This window comes from Camelina sativa, chromosome 7, assembly GCF_030686135.1.
Source record: "Camelina sativa cultivar CO46 ecotype springtype chromosome 7, ASM3068613v1".
Lineage (NCBI taxonomy): Eukaryota > Viridiplantae > Streptophyta > Magnoliopsida > Brassicales > Brassicaceae > Camelina > Camelina sativa.
Genome location: NC_141886.1, coordinates 13,451,310 through 13,468,887, shown reverse-complemented (window position 1 = coordinate 13,468,887; position 17,578 = coordinate 13,451,310). Strand labels below are relative to the sequence as shown.

The window sequence follows — 17,578 nt, the reverse complement described above, 5'->3', positions numbered from 1 at the left end:
AAGGGTGTCGACTTGATGCAGTCAGTTATAGGTGCCATAATGCTACTAAAATGGTGAACAAAGCGACGATAAAAGGATGCAAGACCATGAAAGCTTCTAACGTCTGTTATCGTTTGTGGAGTTGGCCAAGAATTAATTGATTCGACCTTAGCTGGATCAACCGAAAGACCTTGTCGAGACACCACATAGCCGAGGAACAGAACTTGCGAAACTCCAAAAGAACACTTCTTGATTGCTCCAAACAATTTTTCTCGTCTTAAAACTGTAACACATCACGCAAATGTTGGAGATTATCTGAAAGGGACAAGCTAAAAATCAGTATATCATCGAAATATACAACAACACAACATCCTATAAAAGGCCTCAAAGCTTGGTTCATAACACGCATAAAAGTACTAGGCGCATTAGACAACCCAAAAGGCATAACTAGCCATTCAAATAAGCCTTCACGAGTTTTAAAGGCTGTTTTCCATTCATCACCAGGTCTAATACGAATTTGGTGGTACCCGCTTTTGAGATCAAGCTTTGTAAAAATTGTGGCTGACCCAATCTGATCCAGCAAATCATCAAGACGCGGTATTGGAAACCTATACCGAACTGTAATCTTGTTAATTGCGCGGCTATCAACACACATTCGCCATGTACCATCTTTCTTAGGAATAAGAAGAGCTGGTACCGCACACGGACTAAGACTTTCACGCAAATATCCTTTTGACAACAATTCTTCAACTTGACGACGCAGCTCGTCATGCTCTTGTGGTGACATACGGTAATGAGGTCTATTTGGTAAGGCAGCGTTTGGAGTGAGATCGATGCAATGTTGAATGTCACGTAAAGGTGGCAGACCAGAAGGCAGTTCTTCGGGAAACACATCACTAAATTCAGCTACAATATGCTGGAATTCAGTTGGCACATCGCAGCTTAGTGGTGACGACACAGGTTTTAAAATAAGAGCCATTCCACCGTTAGTCCTCTCGCATTCTTCAAAGAATTGTGTGGCCTTAACAAACAACACAGGTTGTGAAGACTTTGGTGGGGTAGAAATTGAATCTGAGTTTGTGTCAGATTGTGAAGATGGAGCCGAATCTTGTGAAGGTAGAAGAGTAATACGATTTCCTTCATAGCTGAAACTGTAGGTGTTAGCAAATCCATCATGAATTGTTCGTCGGTCGTATTGCCATGGACGTCCTAACAGAATATGATAGGTATCCATTGGTATCACATCACAACTAACTGAATCCTTGTAACTTGTGCCAATGGAGAAAGGAACACGACATCTCTTGGAAATTCGCAAATCAGTTTGTGCATTGAGCCAAGCAAGCCGATATGGCGTAGGATGTCGTTCAGTGACAAGAGCAAGTTTAGCAACAGCCTCTTCGGAAACAATGTTCGTACAACTACCTGCGTCAATGATGAGACGACAAACTTTCCCTCGGATTGTACAGTTGGATCGAAAAATGTTTGTTCTCAACCAAGATTCGTCGATGGCTTGCGGGGTTAAAAAATTTCTCCTAATGACTAAAGCAACACCGGTATCCCCTGCAACTTGTATATTGGCTTCCTCTTGTGGGTTATCAACAATCTCCTCATCATAGATAACTTCTTCCTCACCAAACAGGACGCGCTTAGGACAAGAGGCTTGGCGATGCCCTGTTTCCCCGCAGTTAAAACACTTAAATGTCAGAGATCGTATCGGTTTCATTGTCGAGGTTATGTTACTAACATCTTAAGCAGGAGACAATGCAGGCTGCTCTGTTTTAATGGCGTGGCTAGCTTCCCCATTAGTAACAGATCAAAAACGAGGGGTAGATGAACTCCACGCAGGAGTTGGACGCAAATTCTGCTCAATTAACACAGCTCGTTGATGTGCTTCAGAAATCGATGTCGGATTAAAGAGCAAAAGCTGATTTTGTATCGGTTGCTTAAGACCTCCAATGAAACGTGAAACAGAGTGCTCCTCTGCCTCATACAAACTGTTGCGAGCAAGCAGAGAAAAAAACTCAGATGAATATTCATCAACACTTCGAGTTCCTTGTCGCAAATTCTGAAACTGGGTGTAAACTGTCCTTGCATAATTGTAAGGAAGAAAGTAACGACGCATATGTTTCTTCAGTTTATCCCATGAATCCACACGACTTTTTTCCCGAATTAACTCGCTGGACTTTGAGTTGTTGCCACCAGGCCGAAGCTCTACCTCTAAACCTTGTTGCCACAAGAGGCACACGCTTGTCACCAGGGACACTTTTGAAGTCTAATAACTCCTCCGTCGCACTTAGCCAGTCAAGAAACTCCTCTGGTTTCAAGCTGCCCGAGAACTCCGGAAGATCGAGTCGAAAACCCGACTCCCAACGGTGATTTTCTCCTCCCAGAACATCACCTAATGCTCGTTGCTGGTTTCCATGTTGCTGGTTTCCCCCGGCGAACGGATTGTCATCATCCCCTTCAGAATCTGCATCAAAAACCGGATCATTCCGATTAGGTTGTATCGGTCGTGCTTGAGCCTGAGTTTGAAGCACAGCTCTCACAGTGTTTGCAACAGAATCTTGCATAATTTGCCTTAGATCCTGAGAAAACTCAGTGAAAACCTCACGGAAAGCAGAGGTCTACTCGTCACGGTTTTGTTGTTGAATCTTTTTCGGAGGCATGGTGAAAGAACGTTGCTGAGTCTGATACCAACTAATGTAGCAGCTAGAAGCGTAAAAGACAAGAAACTTAGGATCTGCAGAACCTTTAGTAGCTTGTCGATAATTCTTGTTTGAACAGAGAATTCGAACAAGAGTTTGAAAAAGTAATTCTCTTTTTATTAATCAAAAACCGAAGAACAATAAAGCTCCAAATCCTCTACTTATACTACTTGTGCAATAAACTAAATAAAAACCCTAAGCTAATGTCTGTAAATTAACGAACACAAAAGGAAATAATTAAACAACCAAAAGCCCACAAATAAACCAAAACTAGAACTCTCGCTTCAGCCCAGGAAAGTGTGTAGTTACGCTGCATCACTATGTCTAGTAAGTTTTTATTTTTAGGATTTATTTTCTTTTACTTTTAATATTTTTACATTTTAGTTTCAGGTTTTCATAAAAAAAGCAAAATAGAAAAATAAGAAAATAGAAAAACCAAAAAGAAGGAAGAAGAAGTCTCCATGGATTGTCTACACACTATGACTAGTGGCAAGTACCACCTTTAAACTTTCATTCTATGAGAATACCTTGTTAGTTCATTAGTGTTTCGTAGTTTAGAACCTAGACCGAAATTAGTATTTACTTGCTAGATCTTACACTTAATATTGCTTAGAACCATGAAAACCCTAAGATGACTCCCAAAACGCCCAACGCCTTAGTCTTATAGATTTAAACCGTTTTATTTATTTGCAATAGTTATTAGGAAAACCAAAACCCCAATCTCTTATTTAATCTTAGCCATAGTTCTTTCTCTTATAATTCAATTTGTGTTTGATATTACTCTTTGTGGGATCGATCCTAAAATACTACATTGATTTACTGTGCACTTTCAGTCGTTGTCTAGTCTTTCAGGTAAAAGATTTGGAGTGAAATTCTACACACATCATCTACCCCATTCACACCCTCAAAGATTTCAGACTCAGTTTCATGACCTTTCTCTTCAATCCTGAAGGTCTGTCCATCAATAGTTGGCTTCTTCTGCTCAAGCTCTTTAACTTGTAGCTTATCCTTCATTTCAGCATCTTCTAACAAAGGTTCATGACTCAGGACCATCATTGCTTGCTGATCAATAAAAGACTTGTACTTTTTCAGCATTTGCTCATTAAATTGTCCTCGAAATGGCAAAGGTGGCTGATAGAGAGGAGGAATGAACCAAACTAGTTGTTAAAATTTTGAGCAATGACTCGATCAAGCACTCGACCATGTGCTCGACCGTGTGCATGGTTGAGTGTATGGTCGAGTGGTGTCTCAAACTCAGTTCTCTTCTCATTATGCACCTCTGGTTGGAGAAAATCCTCCCCATCTTGGTTGTCACTGTCCTCAGTGAGCTTTGAATATAGTTCTTTGAGAGAGATAGCTTGGGCAGTGGCAAACTCCTTTAGATTGTTAATTGCTGTCCCATGGAGTTGTCCAGAAGAAGAAGATCTACTCTTGCTCTCTAGGTGAAGCATTCTACAAGTTAAAGCTTCACTATTAAGGGCACCATATGTGGAATCTATCTTGTTTTTCATCTCTGTGAGCTTCTTATTTGTTTCCACATCTCCATTAGCTTGGCCTTGTAGGAGTTGCTGAAGCATATTCTTCATCTCTTGATCTAGAGCAGGAGCTTGTTGGGGTTGTTGCAGAGGATAGACTAGGACCATAAACTGCTCATCTTCACAAACAACATGTACTTGCTTCTGTTGGGTTAAAAGGAACTTATCTAGCTTCTCAAGCTTCTCACTCAAGGCTTGCAATTCTTTTCTATGCCCTTCTTTAGAATCAACACTTCCCCTTAAGCTTCTACAATATTCTTCATTGTAATTTTCATTGGTCTGAGCAAGGTTCTCTACTAAGTCCCAACCTTCATCTACATCTCTAGTCATGAAGCTTCCATTAGAGGTTGTGTCTAGGAGGTTTCTGATCTTGGGAAGAACACCTCTATAAAAAGTACACAAAAAATATTCACTGCTGAATCCATGATGTGGGCATTGTCTCTGGTAGCCTTTGAAGCGCTCCCATGCTTCACTGAAAGATTCACCATTCTTTTGGAGAAATCCTGAAATTTTATTCCTCAAATGTGCAGTCCTTGAGCTAGTGATGAACTTTGCAAGGAATACCTTCTTACAATCAATCCAATAGGGGATTCTTCCAGGAGGTAGAGTCTTCTCCCACTGGTGGGCTTTATCTCCTAGAGAAAAAGGAAACAATCTCAGCTTCAAGGCATCCTTACTAACTCCATTTATATTGGTGAGGCTACTGAGCCTATCAAACTCATCAAGATGCGAAAAGGGGGTCTTCTCTGAACCATGGAGATCAAACTAGTTGTTATGTATATACTTTACCTTGTTTAACCATAGTTTATTCTAGGCCTGCGACTTTGGTTTATTCGGATAATTCGGTTTCGGTTTCGGTTTTTGGTTTTTCGGTTAAATCAGAAATTGAAAATTCTACCAAAAATAACCGAATAAGATTCCGGTTCGGTTCGATTCGGATTCGGTTATTCCGGTTTGTAGAGTTTGGTTATTTTGGTTACTATTTTAGTTAAAAAAAAGTTGGGCCAAATGTTTATTATTTTAACTAAATAGTTTGGCCAAGCCCAAAAAATAAGTGACCAGCAAATTATGAAACGGTGTGTTTCATAACTTTCCTTCTTTAATCCTAACTCTCATCGACGGTGGCTTGACGATCGTGAATTCAAAGTTAAAGTAATAGCTTTCTTCGATGCTGCTTTATTCTTCTCGTGATGGCTTTGGAAAGTCTGTAATTGATGTGTTTTGGCTGATTGTGATTTGGTAGAGATGGAGAAGGTATAGGTTAAGGTTAAAGAGAAGAAGAAGAGATCCGACCAAAAAAGAAGGAGGAGGAGAAAAGGGAGAAGAAGAAGAGATCCGACCAAAAAAGAAGGAGGAGGAGAAAATGGAGAAGAAGATCAAAAAGAGATCCGACCAAAGAAGAAGAACGAGGAGAAAAGGGAGAAGAAGACGGATCAAAGAAGATTGGTGGCTCATGAGAAGATAAATGGTAGAGGAGAGATACAAACAGAGAAGATTGGAGACTACATTAGGTTAGGGTTTTCTTCCTCGGTTAATCGTTTGGTTTGGGCGAACCGAACCAAAAATTTCGGTTATCCGATTGAAATTAAAATCATTTCGTACGGTTTACTCAATTAATACAAACCGAACCGATTTGCCCAAATCTTGGTTCGGTTTGGTTCGGATAAATTGGTTCGGGTTATAATCGCAGGCCTAGTTTATTCACATCTTTTACATGTTTTATTATCTTGTTTTGTTACTTTCTTTTAGTTTAAGGTCTGTTTGTGCATTAGAGTAGGATTTGCATTGCATTTGCATTGTTATTTGTTTAAACAGGTGAATTGGACTCAAGAAGCATGAAAATAGCATATGGGATGAGAGGAGTGCAACCATTGAAGCAGATAGGAGTTGAATCAAGGAGAAGACCAACAAAGCATGAAGCACTTGACCACCACTACTCTTGCACTCGACTGTGTGCTACTCAGGGACTTAACCGGTGGGGAGCAGAAGGATGGACCACTCGACCAAGGCCACTCGACCGCTTGTGGTCGAGTACATCGAGCCGACTTTCTATTTTGTCAGTTAGCCAAATCAGGGCTTCCTTCCCTCACTATATATACCCTTTGTACCCCATGGTCGCCAAAAGACCCTCTTTAGGCAAAAAAGTACCTGTAGCCACCAAAAAAACCTTAGTTCTTACCCCTTAAGGGGCTTTAGCTTTTTAATATCATTTGCCACTTTTATTTACTGTTTTTCTCATATGTTAATATCTTGTAAGTTTCATAACTTTCTGGGTATTGAGAATCTGAGTTTGCTTCTTTATATTAAGTTGTTGTTCATCATCTCATCTATCTTATCATGCTAGTTTTATCATTTTCTGGGTTTATGTTCATCATCATCATGTTTTGTTCATCTGAGTAGTGAGTTAGGATTTTGGAGATGGATTAGGCTGGTTTAGGGCTGTGGTTGTTTAGATTGGTTAACCTTGTGTGATAATATATCTCTTCTGGGTTAGATGTGCTCTAAGCTGTTCTTATATTTGAGAGGGTAAGAATAGATCTTAAGCTTCCTTGCATCATACCAATGTTTAGGTTGTTAGATAAAGCTAATACTGAAGATTATCATGCTTATCCCAAGATATTGGTTGTATAAGGTGATTTTTGACAAGTAATGGTCTGGTCCTTAATGCTTGTTTAGTATGGTTTCACCAATGAGATTTGAGTTAGGATGTTACTTAAACTTGATCACTTCTGTCATGAGAGTGGATTAGTGAGTCATTAAGGTCATTGTCTAGAGATAGCACATGTTTGATTGAGGTTTGTTAACCAGTTTAGATAGCTACAGCTTGAACACCAGCCCATGAATCCATCTCTGGAAGCCTACTTTGTTATCTAATTGTTTATTAGCGCATCTTATCTTGTTTCATTGCATTCTGTTTTGTTTAAAGTTGTCAAGATTGCATCTTTTACTCATATTGCTCAACTCGACCAGACACACGATCGAGTGCTTGATCAAGCACCTTCGAGTTCTTTTATTTACCTTATGTTTTATTTCTATTTCATTTAGTTTACTTTCTGCATCTTTATAGTTTTGTTTAGTTCTTGCTCTTGTTTAATTTACATTCAGCATTACTTTACTTTTTGCATTTACATTTCTGTCATTAGGATTGTTAGTATCAAAACCATTTTAATATTTGGCTTGACTTGAGTCTCTGTTTACATCTTGATTGCATGCAACACACAATTTATGGATTGACATCCTTTATGCTACAACTACATAAGGGTATTGAAACACCCTACATCCTTTATGCTACAACTACATAAGGGTATTGAAACACCTTGCATACATTCTGATCATCCATACTTATGTATGTTTGTTTGATTGCATCATCCATTCATTGCATAAGTAACCCTGAGAAAAAAAGTGTTTCAATTGGCGATGTTGCCATTAGTGTGTTTATTTGTGTCATTTGAGATTAACAAAGATTCAAGATTAAGTTCTCTACTAATTGTTTATCACTGTCAAGTTCTTGTTTTGGTTGGTTGTTTTGAGTTTCAGGTATCCACTCGAACTAGCACTCGATCGTGTGCCTTTCAACCCAGTGATCGAGTACCAACACCGAGTTTCAGTAAGTCAACCAATAGCACGAGCCAGCACTCGATCGTGTGTCAATACATGCATGTGATCGAGTTGGTTGATGTAGACAAGATCTAAAGGAAACCAAAACCTAGAGAAGTACATTGAGCATATAAACCGCCTACCAAGGGACTTGAGGCAGCAGAAAACCAGGATTCTTCAAGAACATGAAGAACAGTTGCTGATGGATCCACCAATGCACCAGAATCAAAGGCCAAGGCAGATTGAAACAGGAGATGCTCCCAATACAAATACACAGAGAGCTGGCATAGTACCTCCTGCAGTTGCCAACAACAATTTCGAAATCAAAAGTGGACTAATCACTATGATACAGTCCAATAAATTCCATGGATTGCCAATGGAGGATCCATTGGATCATCTAGATGAATTTGACAGGCTTTGTGGCCTCACAAAGATCAATGGTGTGAGTGAGGATAGCTTCAAGCTCAGGTTGTTTCCATTCTCTCTAGGAGACAAAGCTCATCTATGGGAACTGACACTTCCAACAGGTGCTATAACCACATGGGATGGATGTAGGAAGGCTTTCTTGGCTAAATTCTTCTCAAATTCCAGAACAACCAGATTGAGGAATGAGATTTCAGGCTTTGCACAGAAGAACAATGAGACCTTTTGTGAGGCTTGGGAGAGGTTCCAGGGCTACGAAAGACAATGTCCACACCATGGGTTCAATAATGAGTCACTGCTCAGCACACTGTACAGAGGAGTTCTGCCCAAGATAAGGATGTTGTTATACACAACATCAAATGGAAACTTCCTCAACAAGCATGTAGATGAAGGCTGGGAACTAGTGGAGAACTTGGTTCAATCTGATGGGAACTACAATGAGGACTATGATAGAACAGTAAGGTTTGTTGATTCTGCACCAGATGAGAAGTATAAGAAGGACTTAAAGATTGTTAATGACAGGTTAGACAAGATTCTGCTTAGTCAACAGAAGAACATTCACTTTTTTGGTGAGGAGGATACAACAATTCAAGATGGGGAGAACGAAGTAGCTGAGCTGTGTTATGTGCGGAACCAAGGTGGTTTCAAGCCCTACAACCAATTCAAGTGAAACAATTTGTCTTATAGGAGTACAAATGTGGCAAACCCACAAGACCAAGTCTATCCACCACAACAAGCACAGCAGCAGCACAATTATGTGCCTAAACAATAGAACCAAGGTTACCAGGGTCATATGTGTCCCCCACCAGGGTTTCAGACCACCCAAGCCCAGGAACTTGACTTAAGAACATTGATGCAACAGCTGTTGCTTAACCAAGCCACTGGTCAGATGGAAACCACAAAAAAGTTTGCTAAAATCTACGAGAGGATAGATTCAACCTATAATGACCTGAATATCAAGTTTGAGAGCTTAAACTCAAAGGTTAAGTTCATGGAAAGCAGTATGGCTTCAACTTCAGCCCCTAAGCCTAATCAACTACCTGGCAAAGCTATTCAAAACCCAAGAGAATATACAGCCAAGGTTATCTTTGTTACTGAGGAGTATGTCATTGGGGACAGTGAAGTTCAATATGGGAAGGATATTCAACAAGTTTTAGCTCAGAATGAAGCAGAGGATCAAGCAAAGGATCAAGCAGAGAAGAAAATCGACAATGTGCTCGACCAAGCACTCGATCGAGTACGTGATCGAGTTACTGATCGAGTGGTCCCCTGTGAGTCTGATAAGGCCACAAAGTACATTCCTCCAGCATATAAACCACCTTTGCCATTCCCAGGACATTTCAAGGAACAAATGATTAGGAAGCTCAAAGAAAAGATTGAGAAGCAAGAATTGATGGCCATTCAACATGAAGTAATTGTTGAGGTGAAGAAAGAGGATAGAGGACCAGCTTTGGATCATTATGAGCCATATCCACTCTATAAAGGTATGTTGCTTAACATATCAAAGCAGAAGGCTAAGAATCAAGCCAAGAAGGATCTAGAAGACATTGGAACTTCTGTGATTCCAACCAAGCTTGAATATCCATGCTCATTTAACCTACTATGCCCATTTAACTATATGCACTTCAAAAAGTGTTTGTGTGACCTTGGAGCCTTTGTTAGGGTCATGCCCTTCTCAGTAGCAGCTAGGATATGAAGAGTTCAAGCCAAGCAACATCTACATAAATCTTGCTGATGGGTCTAGGAAAGATGTGGTTGACAAGCTGGAGAACTTTCCAGTCAAGATAGGTAAGGCCAGGATACCAACTGATTTCATCATCATAGAGATGGAACATGAGCTTGATGATCCTATTATCCTTGGAAGACCATTTTTGGCCACTGCTGGAGCTATAATTGATGTTAAAAAGGGTATGGTCAGCCTGGACATTGTTGATGGGTTGACTATGAGGTTTAATATTAAGAATGCAACAAACCAACCCACCATTGGAGGCCAACCCTTTGTTATAGAAAATAAAGCTGATGTTGAGTCTTTTAAGGAAGAAATGGACTCCAAGGTCAAGGTTTCAAACAATGAGGTAGCTGTTCAAAACCTCAAGACTTTAGTTCAAGAGTTGACTGATCTGGTGAAGGATCTCCAAGTGTAACTCAACAAGAAGTCTGTTAAGAAAGCAAGGCCAAGGCTTAAGATAAAGAATAAGCAAGATTCAGGTGTTATGACTGTTTTGACCAAGATCAAGGTTCATGGTGATTAATTTGAACCAGGGCGGACCTCATCACCTCTCTGGTCTCCAAACCAAGCCTGAAAAGGCACCAAAAGTCAAGCTTAGTGACTATAAACAAGCTCACTAGGGAGGAAGTCCCTAAGGTATCTTTGTATATAAGTTTAATTTCCTTGTCTTTTTGATGTTTTTCTTTTATGTTTGTGTTGGGCAGGCTTTTACATGGGTTTACAAGTGGACTTAAGAGGTTTTGGACTTGTGGAGAAGGCTTTTAAATGCCACTCGACCAAGCCCATTAAGGAGCACACGATCGAGTGCTGATCGAGCCCAAGCCCACTCGATTCACCCCTTTGCTTGCTCGATCGATTTGGTGGGAGAAGAAGTTTGAATTTTGAATTTAGACAAGCACTCGACCAAGTGGGGTCGAGTGGTGGGGTCGAGCATGTGCCAAAGTGAGTCAAAGATTCCAATTTCGAATTTGAATGGTATACACACTCCACCCTTGTCTCTTTGTCTCCTCCATCTCTTTATAAGCACATGAACTCGAGCATAAGCTCTTCACACTCTCCCATTTGCATAAACACTTCAAATTCTTTTAGAAATCTCTCTTAGAAGCTTAAAGCTCAGTTCTTTCTATTTTTGGGTTACTAACCTATTAACTTTGAGCTTTGAGTTTATTCTTCCAAGTTTCTTTTGAAATGGCTTCCAAGAGGGGTGAAACACAAGAACAAGTTGCTGCTCGACGAGAAGCTTCTAAGCTTATAGCTGCCAGTTTTCCTGAGTTCCAAAAGGTGCCATATGTTCCCAGAGAAACCGGAGAAAGCACTAGACCAGCCACTCGATCACGCACACGGTCGAGTGGTCGGTCGAGTGGCTCGTCGAGTAGGAGAACACGGCAGAATAAACCTGAGGAAGAAGATTGGGTCATGATTGAGAGTGAGGGCGGGTTGGTGTTCGATTTTTCTGAGCATAGGAGCAACATTTCAAGAGGAAAGAGGCCAGCTGAGGAGCCACCACAAGCTGAGGAGCCACAACAAGAAGAGAGTGATGAGGAGGAGGTAGAAGAAGATTCTGGAAAGCTGACCACAACCCAGGTTTATGATGCCTTCATGAGCATGAAGTTCCAAGGGACAAGATATCCACATAAGGTGACCATGGGGGAACTTGGTATAGCTGAGGATGTGGAGTTTCTTTTTCACAAATGCAATATAACCAAGTTCATGGGGATGCACATGGAGGGTTACAAAGACATGAACTGTGAGTTCTTAGCCACTCTCCAAATGCATGGCTATGAAGACCAAATGGATCAAGATGAAGAGCTAGGCTACACCACCTTCTCCATCAAAGGCAGGAATTATTAGCTCTCTATGATGAAGATTGCTGAGCTTTTGGGTTTGATATGGGAACTGATGCCAACATTGTCATCCCAAAAGAAGAACTTCAATCTGCATGGCAAATTATTGGAGAAGACAAACCATATTTCTCCTCCAACACCAAGAGTTAAAATCAGAAGCCCAGTCCTAAGGTACTTCCACAAGGCTTTGTCAAACACTCTTTTTGCTAGGAAGGAGACTGGTAATGTCAATGAGGGAGAGCTCAAGCTGATAGATATAGCACTATATAGCATCATCACAACACCAAGAGATGGAACCATTATTCTTGGGAGTAGTGTGTCAACAAACCTTGCCATGTTCCTCATTGACCAAACGACTTACTATAGAAGCTGAGTTAGCAAGTTATACAAGAGGAGGCATCATCACTCCAATCCTTGTGGCTGCTAATGTTCCACTAAAATCAGAGAAGACAAGGCCAATGTGGATTGACATCCCATACCTCACCTCTACTCTCATCCTAGCCAAGGAGAAGCATCATGGGAGATACTTGTTCAACTTTGATCACCCAACAGTGGGGAAGTCTCAGTTTGTTCTACCAAACCCAGAAGCAACAACTATAAGTGAAGGGCTTAACATTGATTTCTGACCAGCATTTCGGGACAAAATGGGTATAATTGTTGTCTAAACACTCCAAATTAATACCGAACTCTTACTATTAGTCAAATGTATTGGATTGTTACATATTTTAACCCTAGAACGAGTAACATAGCTTTTTACTGCTTCAATTCAATGTTTTCTCGGGTTTAGCATGTTTTCTCTATTTTACCTTTTTGGGATAAAATGGGTTTAAGTGTTGTCAAAACACTCCAAATTCATCCCGAACTCTTACAATTAGTAAAATGCATTGGATTGTCACATATTTTGACCGTAGAAACACAAACAAAGCTTTTTACTGCTTCGAATTAATGTTTTCTCGGTTTTAGCTTGTTTTCTCGTTTTAAGCCTGTTTTGGGACAAAATGTGTATAAGTGTTGTCTAAACACTCCAAATTCAACCCGAACTCTTATAATTAGTCAAATGCATTGAATTATTACATATTTTGACCCTAGGAATAGTAACAAAGCTGTTTATTGCTTCGAATCAATGTTTTCTCGGTTTTAGCCTGTTTCGGGACAAAATGGGTATAATTGTTGTCTAAACACTCCAAAATCATCCCGAACTCTTACAATTAGTCAAATGCAGTGGATTGTCACACATTTTGACCCTAGGAACACAAACAAAGCTGTTTACTGCTTCGAATTAATGTTTTCTTGGTTTTAGCCTGTTTTGGGACAAAATGGGTATAATTGTTGTCTGAACACTCCCAATTCATCCCAACTCTTATAATTAGCCAAATGCATTGGATTGTTACATAATTTGACTCTAGGAACAGTAACAAAGCTGTTTACTTCTTCGAATAAATGTTTTCTAGGTTTTAGCCTGTTTCAGAACAAAATGGGTATAATTATTGTCTAAACACTCCAAATTAATCCCGAACTCTTACAATTAGTCAAATGCATTGGATTATTAGAAATTTTGACAATAGAAAGAGTAACATAGCTTTTTACTGCGTCAAATCAATGTTTTTTCGGGTTTAGCCTATTTTCTCTGTTTTAGCCTCTTTTGGGACAAAACGGGTTTAAGTGTTATCTAAACACTCCAAATTCAAACCGACCTCTTATAATTAGTCAAATGCATTGGATTGTTACATATTTTGACCCTAGGAATTGTAAAAATTCTGTTTACTGCTTCAAATCAATGTTTTCTCGGTTTTAGCCTGTTCGGGACAAAATGGGTATAATTATTTTCTAAACACTCCAAATTAATCCTGAACTCTTACAATTAGTCAAATGCATTGGATTGTTACACATTTTGACCCTAGAAACACAAACAAAGCTGTTTAGTGCTTTAAATTAATGTTTTCTCGGTTATACCATGTTTTCTTGTTTTAAGCCTGTTTTGGGACAAAATGGGTATAAGTGTTGTCTAAACAATCCAAATTCAACCCGAACTCTTACAATTAGTCAATTGCATTGGATTGTTACATATTTTGACCCTAGGAACAGAAAAAAGCTGTTTACTGCTTCGAATTAATGTTTTCTTAGTTTAAGCCTGTTTCGGGACAAAATGGGTATAATTGTTGTCTAAACACTCCAAATTCATCCCGAACTCTTATAATTAGTCAAATGCATTGGATTGTTACATATTTTGACAATAGGAACAGTAAAAAATCTGTTTACTGTTTCGAATCAATGTTTTCTAGGTTTTAACCTGTTTATGACAAAATGGGTATAATTATTGTCTAAACACTCCAAATTAATCCCAAACTCTTACAATTAGTCAAATGCATTGTATTGTTACACATTTTGACCCTAGAAACACAAACAAAGCTGTTTACTGCTTTAAATTAATGTTTTCTCGGTTTTAACATGTTTTATTGTTTTACGCCTGTTTTGGGACAAAATGGGTATAAGTGTTGTCTAAACACTCCAAATTCAACCTGAACTCTTATAATTAGTCAAAAAAATGCATTGGATTGTTGCATATTTTGACCCTAGGAACAGTAAAAAAGCTGTTTACTGCTTCGAATCAATGTTTTCCGGTTTTAGCCTGTTTCGGGACAAAATGGGTATAATTGTTGTCTAAACACTCCAAATTCATACCGAACTCTTACAATTAGTCAAATGCATTGGATTGTTACATATTTTGACCCAAGAAAGAGTAACATAGCCTTTTACTGCTTTAAATCAATGTTTTCTCGGGTTTAGCCTCTTTTCTCTGTTTTAGCCTCTTTTGGGATAAAACAAGTTTAAGTGTTGTCTAAACACTCCAAATTCAACCCGAACTCTTATAATTAGTCAAATACATTGGAATGTTACATATTTTGACCCTAGGAACAGAAACAAAGCTGTTTACTGCTTTGAATTAATGTTTTCTCAGTTTTAGCCTGTTTCGGGACAAAATGGGTATAATTGTTGTCTAAACACTCCAAATTCATCCCGAACTCTTACAATTAGTCAAATGCATTGTATTGTTACAAATTTTAACATTAGAAAGAGTAACATAGCTTTTTACTGCGTCAAATCAATGTATTTTCGGGTTTAGCCTATTTTCTCTGTTTTAGCCTCTTTTGGGACAAAACGGGTTTAAGTGTTGTCTAAACAAGTCAAATTCAAACCGAACTCTTATAATTAGTCAAATGCATTGGATTGCTACACATTTTGACCCTAGAAACACATACAAAGCTGTTTACTGCTTAAATTAATGTTTTCTCGGTTTTACCCTGTTTTTTTGTTTTAAGCCTGTTTTGGGACAAAACAGCTATAAGTGTTGTCTAAACATTCCAAATTCAACCAAAACTCTTATAATTAGTCAAATGCATTGGATTGTTACTTATTTTGACCCTAGGAACAGAAACAAAGCTGCTTACTGCTTCGAATTAATGTTTTCTCGGTTTTAGCCTGTTTCGGGACAAAATGGGTATAATTGTTGTCTGAACACTCCCAATTCATCCCAACTCTTATAACTAGCCAAATGCATTGGATTGTTACATAATATGACCCTAGCAACAGTAACAAAGCTGTTTACTGCTTCGAATAAATGTTTTCTAGGTTTTAGCCTGTTTCGGAACAAAATGGGTATAATTGTTGTCTAAACACTCCAAATTAATCCCGAACTCTTACAATTAGTCAAATGCATTGGATTGTCACACATTTTGACCCTAGAAACAAAAACAAATCTGTTTACTGCTTCGAATTACTGTTTTTTCGGTTTTAGCCTGTTTTCTCGTTTTAAGCATGTTTTGAGACAAATTGGGTATAAGTGTTGTCTAAACACTCCAAATTTAACCTGAAATCTTATAATTAGTAAAAAAATGCATTGGATTGTTGCATACTTTGACCCTAGGAACAGTAAAAAATCTGTTTACTGCTTCGAATCAATGTTTTCCGGTTTTAGCTTGTTTCGGGACAAAATGAGTATAATTGTTGTCTAAACACTCCAAATTAATCCTGAACTCTTACAATTAGTCAAATGCATTGGATTGTTACACATTTTGACCCAAGAAACACAAACAAAGCTGTTTACTGCTTTAAATTAATGTTTTCTCGGTTTTAGCATGTTTTATTGTTTAAGCCTGTTTCGGGACAAAATGGGTATAATTGTTGTCTAAACATTCCAAATTCAACCAAAACTCTTATAATTAGTCAAATGCATTGGATTGTTACTTATTTTGACCCTAGGAACAGAAACAAAGCTGCTTACTGCTTCGAATTAATGTTTTCTCGGTTTTAGCCTGTTTCGGGACAAAATGGGTATAATTGTTGTCTGAACACTCCCAATTCATCCCAACTCTTATAACTAGCCAAATGCATTGGATTGTTACATAATATGACCCTAGCAACAGTAACAAAGCTGTTTACTGCTTCGAATAAATGTTTTCTAGGTTTTAGCCTGTTTCGGAACAAAATGGGTATAATTGTTGTCTAAACACTCCAAATTAATCCCGAACTCTTACAATTAGTCAAATGCATTGGATTGTCACACATTTTGACCCTAGAAACAAAAACAAATCTGTTTACTGCTTCGAATTACTGTTTTTTCGGTTTTAGCCTGTTTTCTCGTTTTAAGCATGTTTTGAGACAAATTGGGTATAAGTGTTGTCTAAACACTCCAAATTTAACCTGAAATCTTATAATTAGTAAAAAAATGCATTGGATTGTTGCATACTTTGACCCTAGGAACAGTAAAAAATCTGTTTACTGCTTCAAATCAATGTGTTCTCGGTTTTAGCCTGTTTCGGGACAAAATGGGTATAATTATTTTCTAAACACTCCAAATTAATCCTGAACTCTTACAATTAGTCAAATGCATTGGATTGTTACACATTTTGACCCAAGAAACACAAACAAAGCTGTTTACTGCTTTAAATTAATGTTTTCTCGGTTTTAGCATGTTTTATTGTTTAAGCCTGTTTCGGGACAAAATGGGTATAATTGTTGTCTAAACACTCCAAATTCATCCCGAACTCTTATAATTAGTCAAATGCATTGGATTGTTACATATTTTGACCCTAGGAACAGAGAAAAGCTGTTTACTGCTTCGAATTAATGTTTTCTTGGTTTAAGCCTGTTTCGGGACAAAATGGGTATAATTGTTGTCTAAACACTCCAAATTCATCCCGAACTCTTATAATTAGTCAAATGCATTGGATTGTTACATATTTTGACCCTAAGAATTGTAAAAATTCTGTTTACTGCTTCAAATCAATGTGTTCTCGGTTTTAGCCTGTTTCGGGACAAAATGGGTAAAATTATTGTCTAAACACTCCAAATTAATCCCGAACTCTTACAATTAGTCAAATGCATTGGATTGTTACAAATTTTGACCCTAGAAACACAAACGAAGCTGTTTACTGCTTTAAATTAATGTTTTCTCGGTTTTAGCATGTTTTATTGTTTTAAGCCTGTTTTGGGACAAAATGGGTATAAGTGTTGTCTAAACACTCCAAATTCAACCTGAACTCTTATAATTAGTCAAAAAATGCATTGGATTGTTGCATATTTTGACCCTAGGAACAGTAAAAAAGCTGTTTACTGCTTCGAATCAATGTTTTCCGGTTTTAGCATCTTTCGGGACAAAATGGGTATAATTCTTGTCTAAACACTCCAAATTCATACCGAACTCTTACAATTAGTCAAATGCATTGGATTGTTACATATTTTGACCCAAGAAAGAGTAACATAGCG

At 38.4% G+C, this 17,578-nt stretch overlaps 1 protein-coding gene and 2 non-coding genes across 3 annotated transcripts; 1 reads left to right on the top strand and 2 right to left on the bottom strand.

Annotated features, from left to right (window-relative positions):
* Positions 1 to 256: 256 nt before the first annotated feature.
* On the bottom strand, positions 257 to 1,702 carry LOC147941170 (uncharacterized). Its single transcript, XM_087458410.1, has one exon. The coding sequence runs from the start codon at positions 1,700 to 1,702 to the stop codon at positions 257 to 259; it is 1,446 nt and encodes a 481-aa protein (XP_087314536.1).
* Positions 1,703 to 4,637: 2,935 nt separating this feature from the next.
* Positions 4,638 to 4,743, top strand: LOC147941169 (small nucleolar RNA R71). The gene has a single exon (XR_015562921.1). It is a non-coding gene; the product is annotated as a small nucleolar RNA R71 (small nucleolar RNA).
* A 3,671-nt stretch (positions 4,744 to 8,414) lies between these two features.
* On the bottom strand, positions 8,415 to 8,521 carry LOC147941168 (small nucleolar RNA R71). The gene has a single exon (XR_015562948.1). It is a non-coding gene; the product is annotated as a small nucleolar RNA R71 (small nucleolar RNA).
* Between the last annotated feature and the right edge of the window lie 9,057 nt (positions 8,522 to 17,578).